Here is a 22,595-nt window from a genome sequence, read left to right on the forward strand (position 1 = left end):
AAAATGAACTCTTGCCTGCTTATTATAGATATGTTTTCCCAGACGATTCATTCAGAAGAAGCTGCAGTAAACAATACGACTTAAAAAGAATGAAATAAAATGATAAATGTTTGAGCAGAAGGAATACAAAATGATGAATGCAATGATGTCTTGAACTGACGTAATGTTCAATTTCATTGACACGTTGTTCGTGATCAAACATTCAGGCTGCTCTTTAAGTAACTGAGTGACTTGTAAAGATGAAGTCTACACAACTTCGTTAACACACTTAAGCAATAAAGAATAAGAGGAGAAATGGGCAGTGTAAGCATTCTTACATTATAATTGCTCAGAGGCAATCACTGATACACAACAATTTCGCAAGGTCAAAACAATTTGCATGTATACTGTATCGGATATATGAGATGTTTCGACCGACCTTCACCGTCTTTGATGGTTGCTTTTTAAATAATGTGGTTGCAATATTCCCTGTTGGTTTGTTAATCAAAACCATTGGGGTCCATATTAGAATTTCGATAACTCTGAAAATGAGTTCTCATGTTCGGGACAGTAAGAGAGGCATTTCTAGTACATGTACATATAGTATAGCGACTTAATGACATGTAGGGAAAAATCATATTTCTAAAGAATAAGATTTTGAACTAATCAATCCAAGTTCAGCTTTTTAGCTCACCTGAGCCGAAGGCTTAATTAGCTTTTCTGATCAAAATTTGTTCGTTGTCTGTCGTCGTCGTCGTAAACTTTTCACATTTTCATCTTCTTCTCAAGAACCACTAGGCCATTTATAACTAAACTTGGCCAAAAGCATTCTTGGGTAAAGGACTTTCAAGTTTGTTCAAATAAAGGGCCATGCCCCCTTGAAAGGGGAGACAATCGCAAAAATAGGATGGGGTCATTTAAAAACCTTCTTCTCAAGAACCACTGGGCCAGAGGAGCTGAAATTTTCATGAAAGCTTCCCGACATAGTGTAAATTCACGTTTGTTCAAATCATGACCCCCGGGGGTAAATTGGGGCCACAATAGGGAATAAAAAATTTACATAGAAATATATAGGGAAAATCTTTAAAATTCTTCTCAAGAACCAATGAGCCAGAACTGAAATTTATATGAAAGCTTCCTGACATAGTGCAGATTCAAGTTTGTTCAAATCATGGCCCCCGGGGGTAGGTTGGGGCCACAGTAGGGGATCAAAGTTTCACATGAGAATAAATAGAGAAAATCTTTAAAAATCATCTTCTCAAGAACCAATGAGCCAGAAGAGTTGAGATTTACATGAAAGCTTCCTAACATAGTGCAGATTCAAGTTTGTAAAAATCATGGCCTCCAGGGGTAGGTTGGGGCCACAATACGGACCAAGGTTTTACATGCAAATATATATGGAATGTCTTCAGATATGGGCCAAGGTAACTCAGGTGAGCGATGTGGCCCATGGGCCTCTTGTTTCATATTGAGGTCGCTCCAATAAGTCATATCACTCCGGAAACACTGAAGGATTGGCTGTACTTTTGATACATATAAGAATGATCACGCATTTCCTACGGTCATTTCGCCGATTTGAACCAAGAGACGAGACACATTTTATCGCAATTCACCTTTGAATTAGAACGCTTTACCCGATATAGTGTTGCGTTGTGTGACGAGACGATTGAACAGTTTGAATGACATGTTCGATGTAATACAACAAGAGTTTTCACTGGCCGATTACAGCCCGCCCACTTTTCGAGATTCAGGTGACCGGTGATCAGATAAGATGGACGGACTAGAAAACTACTAGCTGGAGAACTGTAGCTCTCTGAAAAAAATATTGTGACGGAACAGAGAGCTACAGATCCACCGTTTATAAAAACCTTCGATTTACGGGGCACAAAAAGCTGCGCACGGTTGAGGCCTGATATCGATGTATTATTGTGTTGCTGTCTCATAAATTCAATATAAAAGAAATCTTAACATATTTTCCTACTATACTTGTGTTCAAACATACCTTCAAATATTCATTAAAGCTACACACGACCCGAAAACTCACAGCTTCAAATGATTTTGTTTGTTTAGGTAGCCGGTCAATTCGAATTCTGTTGCTATTGGTGTCTATTCATAAAATTGGTTTTAAGTTATGTATTCGCTCTTCATCTATTATCAACACGAATGATTAATAGAAATTAAAAAATATAGTTTTTGTAAAGGTAAAATAAGCCCTTGATCAACGAAAATGCTACATACAATATGTAAGCCCATCATGGTCCTTAACACTTGTGTGGCAGAGATGGAGACCGGCCAAGACTAATGAAAGCCGCATTGCCGTGAGTTTAGCTATTTGAATAATTAGGCCTATCATTTAATGGAACTGGGGTGATATATTATTTAAAATATTTAACTAAAATATTTGTGGGGGTATTAGTTCACATCTAGACGCTATTGTACTAGTATAGAAATGAACCGGGATTCGAATTGACTGGCTACCTCTCATGGCTACGTCAACGAACGAAAGCATCAAAAGCTGTGAGTTTTTGGGTCATATGGGGCTTTAATAAATATTTGAAGGTATGTTTGGACACAACTATAGTAGGAAATATGTAAGGAATTTTTTAATATTAAATTTATGAGACAACAACACAAGAATATAACTTTTTCTCTTTCTTCCTTTGAAATTTGTTTCCATCAGGTCATCATGTTTTCAAATGCCGACTACTCCCGTATAAAGAAATTTGGGCGGACTTATACATATGAACCAATGAGAGTTTCTGTTGCATTTCGCAATTGTATTACAAACAGATTCAATGGTGTCGTCACACAACGCAATACTATATCGGCCAAAGCGTTCTCATCCAAAGGTGAATTGCGGTAATGATACTACAGTGATATCAAGTTTGATATGTTAGCCTCCTTTCCTGTCTTCAACTATCTTTGGTCATAACATTTGCACTATAAAAGATAAATAGGCAAAACGCAGTAAACGGAAAGATTAAGGTCGTTTCTAAGCGACTGCAAAATGTCATTCATCAAGATGGTCAACTATGTCACAATTGTACAATGTATGTTGACGCGTATTTTGATGTTTGAATGTGTTTACAATGTCTCGTATTCTAGTCATTCAAAACATTTTGTTGAGTTGAGATAAAATTCTCAAATATTTGGTCAAAATATATGTTATGTTTATTAGATTGATTGATTGAATATCATTTAACGTCCCTCTCGAGAATCTTTCACTCATATGGAGACGTCACCATTGCCGGTGAAGGGCTGCAAAATTTAGGCCTATGCTCGGCGCTTACGGCCTTTGAGCAGGGAAGGATCTTTATCGTGCCACACCTGCTGTGACACGGGACTTCGGTTTTTGCAGTCTCATCCGAAAGACCACCCCATTTAGTCGCCTCTTACGACAAACAAGGGCTACTGAGGACCTATTCTAACCCGGATCCCCACGGGATATGTTCATTAGATATAATAACTAAAAAATACAAAGTGAACTAATTATGCACTACTTTGTTGACTTTGCAAAGCTTAGTGCCTTGAATCGAATGGTTTTTGATCGGGCTCAATATTTTTATAAGTAATTTCCGTAAAGCACAAGCGACAAAGGTAAAATGTTAACAAAAACAAACAAAAACGTCTGAGTGTTTATTACCACAACAAGAATTCTGCTGGAAAACATCTTGATTGATGCGCCGAATACAACTAGCCATCACAGTAAAATTAATAACTATATGGTGAACATATGAAATTATGTACATCAAAAATCCTTATTTATGTTATGTAACCAAGATATGTTTTGCATTACAGATAACGTGTAATAATATGGTTGTTTCCGGCTGGTAGTTTGTAATAATATATAATAATATAGGACTCACGGTGGGTGAGATGCTTACTCCTCAATAACACAAACCTCCCCACCTTCCCTTTGCTTTCTATGCACTGACTGGCCTTGACAAGAAGTTTGTCGTAGAATATACTGTATCCGAAAAAAACGTCCAGTTTAAGGTCAAAGGTCGGTTGTTTTTTGTTTTGTTGTTGTTTACATTTTTGCTTTCCAAATCTTAAATGTTACTCAGAATGCCATCTGTTTTACATGTTTGCTCATCAATATCTTTAAATTTATCTTGTGTCAGAAGTTAAGTTTACAACATATATACAAACAAAACAGAGTGGTGTTCGAGTTTCGTGCTTTATAAAGTACCAGGAATTGTTCACCTGTAACCGTCTACTAAGTTAACAACCACACTGGTTTTTAGTTTTTGCATTGTAAAGAACTATTACCCGAGACAGTTCAATAAGTAGACAATACATACTCAATACAGTGGATGTTTCCTCCACAATTGCATGCAAAGGAGAAAAAATTCTAAGAAAATCCATTCTTATCACAACAGAGGAAATGTTCTAAGCATGTTATAGGCCTCAAACTGTCCATTTTGATATTGTTTGGCCTAACGGCCCTCCAACAGTTCTTCCTTCTCACAGAATGGACAGTTTCCAACAGTTCTTTCTTCTCACAGAATGGACAGTTTCCAGCAGTTCTTTCTTCTCGCAGAATGGACAGTTTTCTGTCAGTAAGTAAAAGAAATCCACCATAGTCCAATCCTTTCATATTTGATGTGATGTGTTTTATAGATGAAAATAATTCAAGCTGTCTGCGTCGTTGATGACCACTAATCCTGCAATGACGACTTCTGGTTTTCGGAAACTCTCTTTTAGAATTACAACCCGTGTCTTATTTTCGAGTCATCTCTCCTAGATATTTATATACATTTGTATTATTGAAAACAAAATGGACATAAAGCCCTTGTGGACAGATGAACATGGTTCAGGTTCATTACACGTTTTCTTGGTATATGCATAATTTCTGCAATACGTTGCTAAAATTTCTCCATTAAAAAACCTCAACAAATTAGAAATAGAGGGAAAGAAGACGAACAGACAGACATACAAGGTAATTCCTACATGTATACCACCTAAATGTTGTTTACAGGGGCTATTACTATGTTCTTACAATGTAAGTTGTGGATAAAAGAAAAAAATCAAAACTGATCTACATACATTGACCCAGGGACCAAGATTTATCAATAATCCCTATATTATATCGGGTATGTGGGGCCAAAATGGCCCGTGATTAAATGTGTCAACTTGAATATTTTTAACTTCTTGATACAGTAACTCCCATACCAATTTTTTCCAAATAGTACATGAAACATCTTTGGGACAAGGCTGACATAGATTGTAAATTTCAGGACTCCTGTACCCCCGAAGCCTTAGGAGTGGGGCAAAAACTGCCAAAAGCGACCAATATCCATAAATCTTCTCTACAACCGCATATTTGTAAGAAAAACTAAATGCATACTGTAGTAATGTAAAGCAGGAAGGCTTCTACCAAGATTGTAAATTTCATGTTCATGATTCTATATTCCAGGGCGGGTCCAAATTTGGTATACCAAGCTGGTTTCAGAAGACCACTCCAAGATGGATTTAACAGAATATATCATCTGTGAGTTAGCATCTTTTTGTAGGATTTCGATGAAAGTTGTACAGTGTATCATCTACAAACTTGAGAGAGAGAGAGAGAGAGAGAGAGAGAGAGAGAGAGAGAGAGAGAGAGAGAGAGAGAGAGAGAGAGAGAGAACAACGAGTTAAACAAAACATATTGAGAAATAAAGAGGAAAGGTGGGTGTTTAGCGAAGTTTTCACGAGTGTCCAAACATCGGGAGAGTGTCCAAACGGCGGTTAACAGGCGTAATATAAAATAATCTGAGGTCACGAACAAATCTGCGGTGCACAAGACCAAACAACTCCATGATCAGCAGAATGACCCTACAACAAAAGGTAAAACGATTTATTGTCGGACACACCTCTCTCTCCCTTTCTCTCTGGAGGACTGGACGAAAAACATTCACATAGACAACAATGACACCACCAACAACAACTCTTTCAATAGTAACAAAACCACTTCCAACCAAAACAACAATAACAAATACTGTGATCATAATAAATCTTTTAAAAAAATTATACAACAGAACAAGTAGAAGACGAAGTAGAAGATTGAAATGTCATGCTTATAAGATCCAGAGAACCTTTTGAGGTCATAGCTGGACCACAGAAGAAGAAGAAGAAAAAAGAGGAGGAGAGGCAATTTGTTATAAATTGTTTCCAAATATTTGCAGCAAAGGGGACGATAATTTGGGGTGTGAGGGCATGCCCAAATCGTCGCCGCCGACGATTTGGGACGGACGACTATTTGGAGTGTTACATAAGAAACCCCAAATCGTCGCCCATCCCAAATCGTCGCCGGCGACGGCGACGATTTGGGACGTGTGACTATTTGGGGTGTAACAGGGTGTCCGACAAGACAGCATAATCATCTGCATAGAATAGCAAATGAAATTTTAGCAAAATTTTATGAGCAGAACCTATATTCAAACACTATTTGGATATCCAGAGAAAGCAATACAAATGCAGATTGTTTAGTCAGTGGTTGGGGAGTTAAATGATGATTATGCTTTTCAGGAATTCGAGAAGTGTTGGGATCAGCACACAGGCTTTCAACAAGTGGAACAGATATTTCTGATCAGTTCACATCTTGCTTTATTTTACACATCTCATAACAGAATGGTCTTTCCATGCATATGATTCCGGGTGCTATTTTTTCACTATATGGGCGCCGCATTCTCTGATTCCTATAGATCATCTGTTTACCTCTCCTGGAATCTTCTTACCGTCTTAATAAACCTAGAACACTGAAGAAAGAAGTCATTGGTGATTTAATCTCTATATGCGATTCATATGCGTCCAGTAACAATCTTTATGATATCAGGGATTTGTGTAAGATTCTTTTTGATTCCTGTGTTTCAAGATCTCAGTTTTCTTTCACATTCCAGTATATCAATGGAAAAAAAAAACATTTTATATCCGCATTTGTAAGAAAAGCAAAGCAGATCAATGCAGAGAAGGAAATGAAATCGTTATCGTGAAAGGATATACATCATCAAGTCCAGTGAATATGTAGTAACGCTATTTTACACTAGCATTCATTAATACTTCCACATATCATTTCTTGTTCAGACTATTATTCAAATATTAATGCGATACGAAGTTAGTACAAACACAAAACAAAAGAAAACTTATCGGAGCGAGTGAAATCAGTGATCAGAACTTATCGGAGGGAGTGAAATAAGTGATCAGAACTTATCGGTGGGAGTGAAATCAGTGATCAGAACTTATCGGAGGGAGTGAAATCAGTGATCAGAAACGGGAGTTTGCTACTTGAATACAATATTTAGCTGTCCATGACAAATAGCTTTATTTTAGACTTCCTGAAAGAAGGATATACAGAAATAATATCCTTTTCTATGACTTGAAGATTACAAAAAGTTTAGATGACGAACAGTGATCAATCTCATAATTCCTAAAAAGAATACAAAATTAAGAGTAGGGCAAACACGGACCCCTGGACATACCAGAGGTGGGATCAGGTGCCTAGGATGAGTAGGCATCTATATCTTGATCAAGTAAACGGAGTAATCCGCACCCAAAAATAGTATGTAAATAACGGTCTACCGATTAGTATGAAACACGACAGACAGCATTCGACCTGATGGCAGGTTGCATTTATAAATTAGATCGTTATAACAACCAAAGAATTTGCAAAATGCTGACTTTGAACGAGACTGTAGAACCCCTGTAACATCAACTTACTTGTCACTAGTCAGCCTCGATTTTAAATACTGATCATATGCAGAACATGCTGTTACGTATCGAATCAGTTGAGAGAATAAATGCCATATCCAACTGATAATGGAATATTGCTACATCAGCTTGTGAAGATGAGGTGCATTTAAAACACTGAGGATGGGTGATGCAATATTATAGAAATATTGACTTGGGTTGAAGACAACAGTGATTATGTTAGCCCCTAGGGACGAAATATTGCCCGACACTCTGCGTTGGGGTATATTTTTGTCCTGAGGGGTTAACATATTCAGTTTTGCCCGAAAACACAGTCAATAATTGTTTTGTTTTATGAAAAACAAATCAATAAAATAGTATTTTGATATCATTCATAAAACATTCAACGTACAAGGCATTGGAAACTAATTCATCTGAATAAGGTAAATACTATGTGTCGATATGCATCATCTGCAATTTGATTGATTTTTAAAATTTTTGCTTAAATTGTAGTTGACTGTAACTTTACAGTTTAAAAAAATATTGTGGTCCAGATTTTGCGCTCATCATTGGGCTGGTCTGCGTTCAAAATGGGTTGCTCTAAAACATTAAGCAAATGTTCAGCTATGTCATTGAGGAAGTCTAATTCGAACCCGATGCAGATGGTGGTCAAGTGCACACCCAAGAGACGCTTCATTTAAACGGAATGCGTAATGTTTGATGCTTGACTCAGATTGATGTCCAGATAATCCTATAATGAGCTCGTATCCACATTCATTCAAGACTGATATGCAGGTTGTCCTTATACAATGGTTTGTGTCATTTTTTTCCGAGGTGGGCCTCCTTACTGATATTTTGCACCATGTTACCCAGAGTGTTTTACCAACCGGTACATTACAGAAGCACATGTTTTCTTCTTACGTAAATACCTCCCGTGGTTTCTGCCATAGCCACTTCTTTTCCGGGTGTAATTTGGCCAAGTATTTCTCAAAACTATTAACAGGGCATCTTGCACTTGTCGGCTGCTCATACATTTGCGGTGATTTTTCATCGGTGTCGGCCGTACCATCTCTTTTTAAGTCTCGATGTATTTTGCTTAACAAAGCGCTTTCCCGGTAATGCAATATACCCAAAGAATATAACAACTTTAAAGGGACAAAGACACGATTTGAGCTGGAAATTTCGAAATTTTATTTTTACATTTTTAATGTTTAGAATACTTCACTATGGGGTTTATGATGTCAGTTGCTGAGGTACATTAATTAAACGAATTACAAGAATTCCACAGTATCTCACCTGTAATTCAACAACTGACATTCAATTTTTGGTTGACCATTAGAAATACTATAGTTATGCATTGTGAACAATAAAAATGAAAAAATAAAATTTGATAATTTTCAGCTCAAATCGTGTCTATGTCCCTTTAATATACTTTATAAAAGGTGAATAAAAACTAATCGGTTACTCTTTTTTTTAATTACCTTTTTTTTTTTTTTTTTTTACCTAAGCATCGGTGCAAATCTCTTTCATTCTCATATCCCCGATTACAAAAGAAAGTATGTAGGCGTTTAAGGATGGTAAGTCGGTCACCAGTCCCAATAAACCACTTTGTCAATTTTCATCACCGCCATATTAGAACGGAAACAGACATTGAACTCTGTAGGTCCTCAGTACCCCGAGACATTGTGTGTCCAGATTCGGGTTAGAATAGATCCTCAGTACCCCTTGCTTGTCGTAAGAGGCGACTAATTGGGGCGATCTTTCGGATGAGACCGCAAAACCGAGGCCCCCTGTCACAATAGGGATTTTCGCCGTGACGTCAGAAATCAGTCACGTGACTTACTGGTTGGCAAAACATTTGAAAGTTTAATGGCCGAATGCTGAGTAAACACGAGCAAAACGATGGTTGTATCATGTTGTGTAATAGGCTGTGCTAATCGATTTGATAAGAGTAGTCCGAAAAGCTTTTACCGCATACCCAAGAAGCCAGAATCAAGAAGAGAGCTCTGGATATCTGCAATTAAGCGTCAACACATCAGTGGTAAACCATGGGAACCAGCGGACCACGACCGTGTTTGCTATCTGCATTTTGTTACTGGTATGTACAATATATACATTCATTTAGAAGTAAACAGACACATATGCTTGGACCTTAACTTAAGACCAAGCACCGGGAATTGAGGGGGGGGGGGGTTGACAAGTAAACAGAGAGAACGGATTTTGCCCGATCATTAAAATCTTGAATTGTGAGAAGGATGGGGTGGAGTATTTATCAACTCAATTTGCCTAAAACCCCATATCAATATCATTTGAATTGTTAAGTGGGGAGCATCAAGCAGCACTGATGTTTACATGAGTTCAATATTCATAACTGTTAAAATCTTACATTCTTCTCATCTAGTCCTAATACAGCTGTAGTATGTCATACTATCAACATTAGAGGGATTTATCCAATATACCTTATATCTTTATTTATGTATAAAATAAAAGATGATCAATGTCACTCACATAAGGGGGGGGGGGGCTAAATTGTACTCAATGAAGATTCAATTGGGAACAACTCATACTTGTAAAAAGAAATGCATAAATGATTCATTATAATCTTAATTTCAGGTTCGAAGAGCAATGATCTGTCATCTCCTGATTATGTGCCATCTGTGAATATGGGATATGACACAATCAGACAGAAAAATCCAGACCTACGAAAGGCAAGATACTTGAGAGCAGAAAAGCGTGAAACAGAGAGACAGCATATTGAAGTAGCTTCTGCCCTTTTGGATTTATCCTGCAAGGAAAATCTCAACATGCCAGTATCAGATCCAGATCTACCCAGTGACTGTAAGTTTCAGTATATTTTCTGAATAAAAGTGCTTATAACATTTTAATAGATTAAATATAATGTATAAGATGTACAATTTCAAAATTATCAATATTTAAAAATATGCTTCTCTACAACCTGCAAGGTAAGCTAAATGCATAGTCATGTGTAGAAAAGTGTTCATTTTATTATCGTTCTGATGCCAGGGTGGAGTCAAAGTTGGCATTATCACTAGTGCTTTTGTACTACTTGAATTTACCTCTATTTTATTGTTAAATTGTTCTATAGATATACAGTACTGCTGCTGAGTATTAAAAAGCTTAAAATTATGCGGAACAGGAAAATTATGATAAATTTCGTAGCCTTTCAGACTATTATTTAATAATTTATCTGATACTCAGGTGATTGAAAAGACCTGTGGGACTCATTTCTACATGCATATATTCATTGACTCATTGCATTTCAGGTCCATCAAATGCATCTCAGCATGACAATTGTCTGAAGAAAATTGCTGAACTTCGCCTGGAAAATAAACAACTTTATTGTGAATTAGAAAGACTTCAGGTGGAGAATAAAGCACTCAAAGAACAGGTGGGAAAGAGTTGCTTTGAGGAGCAAGTGACAGGGAGTGACCTAGCTGCAATAATGTAGCCCTATCCAATTTTTTTTATTCTGACGTTTTCGGGATAGGGCTACAATTCCATAGGATCTCCGTAATGGTGCAAAATAATTTTATGAATAACCGACAATAAACTCTGTGTATTAGTCCCAAATGTTGTTTACACCAAAAGGAGTACCAACTTTGTGCTCGGGTATGTCTAATAAAGGTGTTTTTCATTAAATATAATGTACAGCATGCAAAATTCTTCGTCTGCTCCGCCATGCTTGTTATCGCGAGATCTCGTAGGTGGATCTAATGAAAGGCCTAAACATTGACAATCAGCGCGAAAATGTAGTTACTCGAGCCACTTCGACAAAGAAAGGAAAATCATATTGTTGCAGAAAGAATTTACATTCTGTTGTTTGGTTTTTAACTTGATATTAAATTCAAACCTTTTCAATACCGACGAAATAGCTTTCGCCTCCATACTTGTCCATTGATGTAAATACTACCTTATATGGCATATGCAAATGACTTGACAACCGGAAGTTGAAACTTCAGTACATCAAACATGGCGCACAAATATGAATCGAGAAATTGGAATTTATCGAAATTGTTGAAAACGGTAGAATAGAGCCTCACAAATCTAAAGTTGCAGGTTGTAAATTTATATATTGACTAAGAAACATAGAATATCATTTTATTTACGTAAAGAAAGTCAGGAAATGTTTAGAATGAGCGCAAATGTTGCGGGAGTGAATCACTCCCGCATTTGCACCATTACGGAGATCCTAAGGAGTTGTAGCCCTCTCCCAAAAAAAAAAAAAAAAAAAAAATCAGAGAGGGCTACATTATTGCAGCTAGGAGTGACCGCAAGCTACAATTTCACACAGGAATTCCGTCAGTTACTTTATTTATGTGGCTACTTTCATATGTGAACAGTGACCTGCCTACAAGCAAAGTGATGTCAGCTAAAAGTGTTCTATTGTGCATTTTAATGAAGCTTAGACTAAACCTACAACACCAGGACTTGGCTTATCGTTTTAATGTGTCGTTGACTACAATTTCAGATATGTTCAATTTAAGTCTACCCATTATAGCAAAGAAACTGTGTTTTCTGATTCAGTGGCCAGAAAAACAAACATTGATCCAAAATATGCCCTTTGTGTTCAAATCTTCATATCCGAAGTGCTGTAGTATCATTGACTGCTTCGAAGTCTTTATTCAGCGACCAGGACACCTTACAACAAGAGCACAAACATGGTCCAATTACAAACATAGCAACACCATAAAGTTTTTAGTGTCTATTACACCAACAGGTGCTATATCATATGTTTCAAGAGCATTTGGTGGAAGGACATCAGACAAAGTCATTACGTTGCGAAGTGGATATCTTGACAAACTCCAGTATGGTGACCAAGTGATGGCAGACAGGGGCTTTTTGATAGCGGAGGAATTAGCAAATCATGGAGCAACCCTTGTGATTCCTGCCTTTACCAGAGGGAAAACTCAGCTCTCGGCAAGAGATGTTGAACAAACACGGAAAATTGCACATGTAAGGATACATGTAGAGAGAGCCATTGAGAGGATCAAGAATTTCAATATTCTGAGCACTAACTTGAGTATGCACATGGTCCCTCATGCTGACAGTATTTTAACTATTTGTGCTGCAGTATGCAATCTTCAACCAAAATTAGTGGCATAATGTATCAACTTAGAAGACTAATATTATATTGTCTAGATGTAAATTGAAATTTCCTTCTGCATTGACTTTTTTTATTTAAACATTGGGAGTGAAGAATTGTACTTCAAAGTTGGAAATGAACTTTCAGACATCTGTATGATCAATTCTGTTGCATTACAACCCTTTTATTTAAAGTTGTGATTTATTCCACTTATTAAACCATTGAAATATTGATTTACATTTAAAGTTCTTCATATGGATATAAGAAATATGTTTGAGGATGACAACCATTTTTAATATGACAAATGTCAGTCATATGATAACCACTGCATCAGAGTGAAGTCAATAAAAAGGAATAAAATACATTTTATTTGCTACAGAACAGGAAATAAGCAAATAAAAGAAGAAAACAATCATGAAAACTATACGTCAATTGAGAACAATATCTTAGTCAATTTGCAGTCATGTATTGCAACTTGCACAGAACCACTGACCACGGGGTTTGCGTCGAATGTTAACACATGGGTAATGAAACCATTGGTACACACATCCTTCACTTTCACACTCAATCATTCGACCATACTCAGGCTCCTTGCATATGCACCAAGTGGTCCTCTCTCGTTGTTGTTGTTGTTGTCAGGTGCGCCTTGGACAGAGGATGTGGGCTGTTCCTCCAACTGCCTTGTTAACAGTTCCTTTAGGACATGGTTTTCATAAACCTCTCACATTTGTCCAGCAATGTTCTGCAGAACTGCTCATCCCAAAAATTCGTACTATCACCATGCTTGCAGATGGTTGGCACTTGGTGAAAACTACAAAGTCACAATACTGGCATTTCGTGATACACATCTGCATCTGTACCTGGGTAAAGTATCTGTGACTTGTCTTCAACTGTAACGACTTGTCAAGACAGAAGTCTCCATCCTTCTGTGCTGCCTCCTCAACTGAAATATCTCTGTGTTTATAGGGCACTTAATCTCTAAAACACCTTTCCCACAACAATCACAGCTTATCATGCCATCTGGACTAACTCCTAAGAAGGGGTGGGCAGGATCAATCACAAATCCAGATAACTGACATTTGAAGTTCAGGTGGTTTCCTTTTTGATGACTGGCAAATGCCTGCCTGCACTCCTCTTCAGTATCTATACCCCATTTCACAGCAGTATTCTTGGACAAGCCATACACGCTGTAACCAGCTACACGTTTTACCAAGTTATCTGGTGAAGTTGAGTCTCTCCTCACAAGAACGTCATGGGCTTTAGAGGCAGTGATCCTTCCCATTCGGTGCTGGTACCACAAAGGACTAATGCTTTGATTTCTTGTTGCTTTCTCCAAGTTGCTGACTTGGCTGGCAGACACTGAGTATGACTGGTATACTTCACACAAATCGGGAATGTTGCCTTCAATGTCATCTTGTCTTAAGGTAGATAATAGTTTTGGATATTTTGGTTCAACTTGATCAGTCACTGATGTCATTCCACTCAAGGAAGTGAAAAAGGCAGCATTTGGTGCGATGGCGTACAATTCTTGAAGAATGTTTTGTGGTGGAAGAGGTGCTGAGCCATGTGCTTGGACAGAATCAATTTCCTTTGTCCGTTTTCCTTTATTTGGCTGTATATTTCTGTAATTGTGGCTGGTGTCACCTAAAAATGAAAGAAATGTTGCATATTTTACATGTATTCAATACATTCTATTTACCTGTATCTAGATAAATGTAAAACAACTGACAAGTTTGCTAATCCAAACTATAAATAATGTCAATTTTTCATTTCCATTGTGGTTTGTGACAATAGGAACAAAGAAAAAAACATTATTAGCAAATTTACCTCCTTTCGAAATGTGCAATTCCACTGACAGGCCTTGCTGGTAGAACTAGACTTTGTTAAGCCATCTTCACTGCCATCTCCACTTTAAACAACAACGCTGCCACATGACTGCAAACTTCTCCAAGTCTGGAATAATCATATGATTCTCAATGCATTGCAAATATCCAGTAAACTAACGCTGACAATTTTGAAATTTAGAATATTTTAGCTTTATGAATTAAATTTTAAAGAGTACTTACAATCACAATTCATTAAATTATACAAAGAAATGTCAATGTGTGTAAACAATACATAACTAATACAGTATATGCAATTTATTTCAAACCTCAATTTATCTTAAATCATACCCTGCCATGCATGTGCAGTGTGCACAGTACACTGATCCACTGGCCTTCTCCAAATACACCCATGGTTCGTGGGGTTTGTCTCTGGCTCTCTGTGAAGGTGTTACTTTGGTCTTTAATGTCATATATGGACAATTCTCGTCAATCTGATGAGAGATCACTTCCTGCACATGTCCACTCAATACGTACCTGAACACACAAAAAATATCATTAAATACCTATTTTATCCAAGTATTGAAGTAAAATATTAGAATGATATGCGCCCGGTATATATCTATATAAAGAAGTTTGCACGCCTATGTAACACGTCACAGGTAAAGTGACCAAATATAGAAAAACACGTGATCTTTTATAAATAGGTTGATTTTTTCAAAAAATCTGTTTAAAGTTTTCATACTTGTACTAAGTTATACGTTAGTCATGAATTCCATTAGGAATTATTTAAAAGAACAACTATCGTAATTATGCATTTATATTGTCCCATACTTGTAAGCATCTAATGATTTGTAGGCCTTCATAGACTCCTTTGTAAACAAAGATGGCGTGTCGATCAGGTACAGGTAAATATCACCGAACGTCAGATCTGGCCAGGTATCTGGGCTTCGGCTCCAATTCTCCGTTAAATGGTAAGGATCAGGCAGAGAACAGGTACCACGGTTGTACAGCAACTTTACCGTATATCTCCTTTTCGCTTCTTCTGACAAAGAGTTCGCATATGTTGATAAAATATCGTTATCGGTAGACTTCTTCATACTAAGCGCCATTATCAATTTTTGGTTCTGCCAACCAGTTTACACGCATGCCCGAATCGTGACGTCACAGTACGCTTCGGCGAACATTCCTATAGGTGTGACACGATAAAGATCCCTCCTTGCCCAAAGCCCGTAAGCCCCGAGCATATATAGGTCTAAATGGTAATACGTAAATTCAAATATAATTGAAGGATTTAAGAAACAACAGCAAATCATTTTAGAAGTCTGTTAAATGAAAAAGACAAGATTCAAATGATTCTCGACCAATCAGATTCGAGTATTTTACATGAAAGTATAATAATAGAAATTGATATTGGTTTATTCAGATCAAAGGAGTGTATATTATATGTAACTATAGTCTTGATTTTTTACCGTCAATATATTTTTCTGAGGAGCTAATATCAATTATGTTGATTGTTTCTCTATAGTCTATATAAAGATTAATCTTTACTGAATATTACAACACGTTTTACTATCTTTTATACCATTTGATAATAGTTCTCCTTTCTCTCTCCTCCTATATTACGCCTTTCTAGCACATTATCATGCTTTTGATTCGCGTCATTATGCCTTGTTTTCGTGTTATTAACACCCACGGATAAATTTTCCTTTCGTGACTGGAAGATCAGTATGAATATAGATAAAGATTCTGTAGGAATACCACTAGATAACAATTTCATTGATTCAGTCTAAAGCACCCTTTTTTAAAGAGACGATATTTCATGATTTCTATGTCCATGCAAATATCTATTGTATATAGAAGTAGTTGGTCATACATGTGTTTGTTGAGGTATAACAGACAAACGTCAACGATTTCTAGTTTTTATAGCTACATTGACATCAAGATAGTATTTTTTTATTTTATTTTATTTTTTTTTATAAAAAGTTACCTTAGTAATTGTCATTTCCTAAGTAAAATTATTCCTCTTGTCCTGGGGGCTATAATGTGAGCAAATTCGAATCGACACTACCTGATGATTCTTGCATATTAATTATGTTTATGAGTCAAGATAAAGATTTTTTTACTTTCGTTAAAATCCGAGTGACGCATTAATAGGAAATCTGAAACATTATGCATGTGCTTTCTATCAAAGTGTTACATAGTAAATTTTTGGACATGTCCCTTGTTCATAACAAGTATTGGTGAGCAGACAATTTTTATAACGCTCTTAAGTGCAGGTTATGTTATTCAACATGCTTGAATTCCGGCTGTTTGTATAAGCACAACATATATAAAAATGGCAATTTACAATGAATACTTTTATTATTTATGTATATTTTTGGCGTTTCGAAAAACTATTATTATATACTGCATCCTTAATTTCCGTTGAACTGAAAATAATCCAAGAAATTATAACACACAAGAAGTCAAACTATTCAAAGAAACCAAAATGTGTACACGCAAACTATTTTATAGGTGCCTCTTAACCCTAGTAATAATATTGCCCGCAAATCAAGAATCAATGGTTCCACCAAATTGCTTCCAGGAGTTCTAAATCAAATGTTGCGTCAAAATAAACTTTCATGCAAACATGCTAGAACACTTTAAAATGTATGAATACCGGTTTTGCCCATCCATATATAAGAATGTGAAAGCATGAGATATGATATTATACGGATAGTAGAAGATGCAGGAAATTGTGTCTTTTTTGTTACTTTCACTTACTTCGCGTCTGAAAGATAAAATCAGTCATCAGTTCATTGAATTGTAATTAAAGTGCCCAGACTTCTGTCGTTTGAAGAAATGAACTTCAGGAATCACGATTCTTATTGCTACTAAAAGACACGTGCTTTTCTTCTACTGCCCTGTAAAAAGAGCATGCTCTTAAATCAAGTGTATAACGAAACGTACGTGGTGATTTGGCGGCCAATCCAACATACTGTCTTAATCGAACACACGGATTAGCTGCTGTCAAATTCTGAATTTTATTTGCCGCCAGTTTGTGCATTATGCAGCAACTTCAGTTGTTAATTGTGACTGCAAAACTTCACGTTTCTGTATAAATCATCTTATTGGGCTTAAAAGTGCACTTTCCTTTCCAAGTTTGAGTGCAAGGCAAGAATCCATGGTTCTATTTCAAAGCTTTGGAAAATTTTGAACGTTTCAAAAGTAAAATGGTAAACAAAATTAAGCCTGAAAAAAATCCGTTATGAATATAATATTCAAACGTTTTATTCATATACCGTGCTGTCTCCTATCGCAGAAAAGATGTAACGTAATCCCCAATAAAATACATGCAATTCGATTGGTATTGTTACATATAATATTGATTTAAATAACTTGATTAATAAACATATCTATATTTTTAAAACTATGAAAAGGATATGACATCTCTAATTTTCTATATGTCAAAATTTACAGACACCTAGATCTTACTTGCGATGAGAAAGTGAAATATTGATTGTATATTGTTTTACGTTCCTCTCGAGAATATTTCACTCATAGGGAGACGTCACCATTGCCGATGAAGCGCTGCAAAATGTAGGCTTATGCTCGGCGCTTATGGACATTGAACAGACAGGGAACACCTGTTGTGACAAGGGGTCTCGGTTTTTGCGGTCTCATCCGAAGTACCACCCCATTTAGTCGCCTCTTACAAAAAGCAAAGGGTACTGAGGACTTATTCTAATCCGGATCCCCACGGGACTAAAGTGAAGTAAATACCTTACCTGTGGAAATACTACATAAACTTTGATATAGATCTTAACGGCAAACTATCAACTCAACTTTATGACAAACGGGGTGACTTCAGCTTCTCCATCGTCAACTTCCCATATCGATATAGCAATATTCCATTGTCACCTGCATATGGACCCAATGTCTCTCAACTGATTCGTTATGCAAGAGCTTGTTCTGCGTATGATCAGTTTTTAAATCGAGGCAGGGTACTGACAATGAAGTTGATGTTACAGGGGTTTCGACAGTCTTGTTTAAAATCAGCAATTTGCAAATTCTGTAATCATTATAATGATCTGATTTGCAAATACAACTTGTTAAGTCAAATGCTGCTTGACGTGTTTCACACCATTGTTAGACCGGTTTTTACATACCGAGTTTGACTACGGCTTACTTCGTGTACCTGGTCAAGATAGAGGGTTCATGGCGGACGTGACCGGTAAACAAGTGATTCCTACTCCTCCTAGGAACCCGATATCACCTCTTGTTGTATGTGCGATTTAACATAATTTGAGCGAAATAAATTGAAATTGTTACATGGTGATCTCTTGCAATAACAGAATATGTCTCTACCTCTCGTCTTCTCACCAATTTAGCACGTCTGGGATGAGATGGATCGACCCTTTCGTCAGGGTCCGAAAAATCCCACAATGCCAGAGAAGTTGTGTCAAATACTTTAATGCAGATGGAGGAACATCTTTTAAGTGCTTTACTTAATCTGATCAACTCGATGTACCTACACGGACGATGTGTAACGAGCAATACTGAACACATAAAATCACCTCCTAACTTCCTGTCCTTCATCCCGCCCGCGTTAGACATTATCGCTGATAGTGATAATGTTTATTATGTCACTTACTGAAAACAACTCAAAACATTGTTATTACATTTTATTGCCTTTTATGTTGCCATCATTTGATTATATTAACTAATGAACAACTTTCCGATACCAGTTACTCTATTCCATTACGATAATTTTTTAAAGTACTCGACCTCGACTCCAGCTGGATCCATTCTAATCGATGAAAATGTCAAATGATCCCAGTATTTTCAAGAAATAGGACGATTTTTTAGAATTAAAATGTAATTGATGCTTGAAATATTTTCTTTAAATATCAATGAAGTGCCCATTGGGTTGGTTTTTTTTTTTTTTTTTTTTTTTACATGGAGGGCAATGCATATTCATGAAGCAAAAAAAGTAATGACGACTGAATATAAAATTAAAAATAGTAACTGCTACTTTCAATTTACATTTCTACTTCAATTAACTTAATTGCTGCTTCATGTAAAACAAAAATATATTGTGTCGACCTTGTGTACTCCCAATTGAAGTTAAAGGAAGCGGTTTCCGGTAAATTTTGTTTTAATTCAACATTGATTGATAAACACGAACCATCACGATTGATTTCTTGCAGTTTTATTTTTCTCCACTATCCAACATCGTTCCCGTTTTAATACAATGTCTTTTAATGCAATAAATGTATTATAATGATAGTCATTGAAATGTAAAGAATAAAACTGACACAATGAATACGGTATTTTATTTTTGTAACAATCAAATTACTGGTGCAGCAGACGGAGTGTCTGTTGAGTAATGCATTGTATAAAGAACAAGGTGTTAAAACTCATAAAAGCAAATTACTTTTGTGCGTCGTCACAGTAACGATATTTTTAGAGCAATACTGATGCGTTTGTCAGCGAGTCCTGTTAGCGCCGGGCTGCCCGGAAGGTCTCAACCAGAATTCTCCATCTTGTGATCATCTTATTATTTACCCTCAAGTCCACTCTTCAGTGATGCATACTCCAGTAATTTAAGTACATGTATACGGATTAAATTGACCTTATGGCTGGATTCCCGTCAGATCATTCCACTAAAATCAACAAACCGAACAGAAAATCCAGCAGTTTATTTAAGAAATGAATTTCAGTTTTGAAGATACATAATGGTATGAACTGCAACGTTTCACACCCGCATACTTCATGAAACGCGTTAGTGCTTCATGACAAATACATGTATATGTACGTGTATATGAGCAGTGTTTGAAATAACTGTCCGCCCGACCGTCCGAGACGCATATATTTTGCTGCGGGCTTTGTAGGGATGACCGACCGATCGTGTAAAGATTTTCACTAAATAAAATTTTTAAAATGGCGGTTATTTTCTAAGGGCGAGTAAGTCTTTGACAGAGCTGACAATGTTTACAAGCAGTCAGCCTTGCATGTCTAGTTAAATTTACAGCGAGTTTCAAACACTGATACGGGCATGAATTGCTGTTCATACCCTCATATATTTTCAAAAATGAAATTTAGTTCTTGTATTTAATTGTTATTTTCATTTCTGTCTAAATTCCCAGCAGAAAAAATATACGTATTATATTTACCAAGATGATCGAACTGTTGCGCATTCATGAGGAAATGGCTACATTGTATTATTACAATTAGTAAAGATATCCAAGGCAAAACGTTGAAAATGTAAATATTGTTAGATACACGTGATAACGAAGCTGGAATGTGATTTAAATGGCATGCTACTTTGTCATCAGATAATAGTACTGCATTTCTAAGAAATTTTGTGGTACTTATTTAACACCGATAATTCATTATTTCCGTTATATTATCTCGTAGTAAATCTATACAATTGTAATGAGAACCTTTTCGAACACGTGTATGAATTTTGATAAATATAGTACATGTACGTCTATTTTAATGTCTGGGAATTTGGACAGAAAAATGAAAGCAAAAAGTAAATAAAAGAAAAAGTAAATTTCAACTTTGAAAATATATGAAGGTACAGGGGCTAAGACCGTTTAGGGCCCGAACTCTGTGATACCATAAATATAGAAAGGGGTCTAACTCTGACCCAGATAAAAAAAAAACTACCTAATCGCTTCAAATGCCTAAAAAATCAGAAACTAGATGTGATATGCGTAATTTGCCGGTCCACTTGAATAGATTAATGTTTCAACTACCTCTTCCTCAGATTATACGGCGCGGATCTAAGAAGTCTGATTTTAATCAGATTGAAATTAGCTCTATATACTAACGGAAAAAAGAAACGCAAGTTTATTTTCGATAGTTATTATTTTGCGTTTCTCGATTATTTCATCATTACTGAATACTTGGTTTTTGTTCTCCGATCACAGACCGCGTTTGTATGGATAGCGTTAAAACCAGGATACCCTACCCGTTTCAAATCTGTAGCGTGTGTGCCCACCCCTGTCTTCAGTCGCTGCTCTTACTTTCCTTAACATTGAACCCATCAAAGTGTTTATTTACCTTTAAGAAATATTATTCCACTTCTGAATAAGGACCTTGTGAATTTATCGACGTGATATGGAACGTTGACGCGCTTCCTAACCCTCCTGTCCAGTTCGTCACACAAATGCTCGATTTTGGGCAAATCTGGACTGTATGGTGACCAATCAAGAACTGGGACGTTGTTTGGGGCCAGAAAGTCACGACAAACCTTAACAGCATGGGGCCTGCTGCAAGGCAAGGTTACGTTGGTGGATAATATGAAGGACGTGTGGTTTCAAGACTTGATCCCGATATCTTACTGCTGTATATTTTTCCCTGCCCATGGCATAACAGACCCTCCCCGAATCTGTCGTCTTCCGTTATGCAAGCGTCAGGATATCGCTCAGAACGACACGTTCTGGTTCATCTGACCTGTGAGGCGAGACTCGTTAGTGAAGAAGACGCGTCCCCAATGGGCCAAACGAAACTGATTAGGTGCACGTGCAAGCAAACACTGCATTCGACATTGGCGTCGCCTCTGCGCAAGTGACGGACCAACATTGGGACGGCTTGACCTTCAATAAAAAACCGGAAACGATTCCTAGCCGTTCTTGGGACACACTGACCGACCATGAGTGCCGACAACTTGGCGTGCCATTTCTGTCGCCGTCTGAAATCGGCTATGGATGTGCGAGAGACGTATCCTTTATCTTGACGTCGCGACGTAACGCGCGGGCGTCCTCTCCTGGGACGGTCACCCAATTTCCCTGTGATTCCGAAACGCCCAACTAAATGGGATATTGTCGCATGCACACCATATCGCTGGGCTACACAACGTTGCGAATGCCCCTGCATTATCAGAGCAATGGCCCTACCCCAATCGACTTCATTCAAGCACTGCATTTCGCTCTACAATCGCTTCTGAAAGAAATTTTGTTCAGCTGATCGTAACTGATCTGTACTGTTCCAATGTTCGATTTGTAATGATTTATCAGCACATATAGTGC

The 22,595-nt window shown here is 37.0% G+C and overlaps 2 protein-coding genes across 2 annotated transcripts; one reads left to right on the forward strand and one right to left on the reverse strand.

The window, feature by feature from the left end:
- The first annotated feature begins 9,075 nt into the window (after positions 1 to 9,075).
- Positions 9,076 to 12,771, forward strand: LOC125646632 (THAP domain-containing protein 1-like). Its single transcript, XM_056141918.1, has 4 exons — positions 9,076 to 9,745; positions 10,261 to 10,485; positions 10,932 to 11,056; positions 12,295 to 12,771. The coding sequence occupies exons 1-4, from the start codon at positions 9,550 to 9,552 to the stop codon at positions 12,769 to 12,771; spliced, it is 1,023 nt and encodes a 340-aa protein (XP_055997893.1). The 5' UTR covers positions 9,076 to 9,549.
- Positions 12,772 to 12,819: 48 nt separating this feature from the next.
- On the reverse strand, positions 12,820 to 15,769 carry LOC125661340 (uncharacterized). Its single transcript, XM_056139787.1, has 4 exons — positions 15,409 to 15,769; positions 14,926 to 15,111; positions 14,579 to 14,704; positions 12,820 to 14,395 (listed from the first exon to the last, which is right to left on the reverse strand). The coding sequence occupies exons 1-3, from the start codon at positions 15,684 to 15,686 to the stop codon at positions 14,635 to 14,637; spliced, it is 534 nt and encodes a 177-aa protein (XP_055995762.1). The 5' UTR covers positions 15,687 to 15,769; the 3' UTR covers positions 12,820 to 14,395; positions 14,579 to 14,634.
- Between the last annotated feature and the right edge of the window lie 6,826 nt (positions 15,770 to 22,595).

Source organism: Ostrea edulis, chromosome 6 (assembly GCF_947568905.1).
Source record: "Ostrea edulis chromosome 6, xbOstEdul1.1, whole genome shotgun sequence".
Taxonomy (NCBI): Eukaryota; Metazoa; Mollusca; class Bivalvia; order Ostreida; family Ostreidae; genus Ostrea; species Ostrea edulis.

Excerpts from the sequence above, each read along its gene's own strand:
- LOC125646632 (XM_056141918.1), top strand. The coding sequence starts at position 9,550 with ATGGTTGTATCATGTTGTGTAATAGGCTGTGCTAATCGATTTGATAAG. Across the intron at positions 10,486-10,931 it reads TCCAGATCTACCCAGTGACT|GTCCATCAAATGCATCTCAG; the intron begins GTAAGTTTCAGT and ends ATTGCATTTCAG. Across the intron at positions 11,057-12,294 it reads ATAAAGCACTCAAAGAACAG|CGACCAGGACACCTTACAAC; the intron begins GTGGGAAAGAGT and ends GTCTTTATTCAG.
- LOC125661340 (XM_056139787.1), bottom strand. The coding sequence starts at position 15,686 with ATGGCGCTTAGTATGAAGAAGTCTACCGATAACGATATTTTATCAACA. Across the intron at positions 15,112-15,408 it reads AAATCATTAGATGCTTACAA|GTACGTATTGAGTGGACATG; the intron begins GTATGGGACAAT and ends TTGTGTGTTCAG. Across the intron at positions 14,705-14,925 it reads CACTGCACATGCATGGCAGG|ACTTGGAGAAGTTTGCAGTC; the intron begins GTATGATTTAAG and ends TGATTATTCCAG.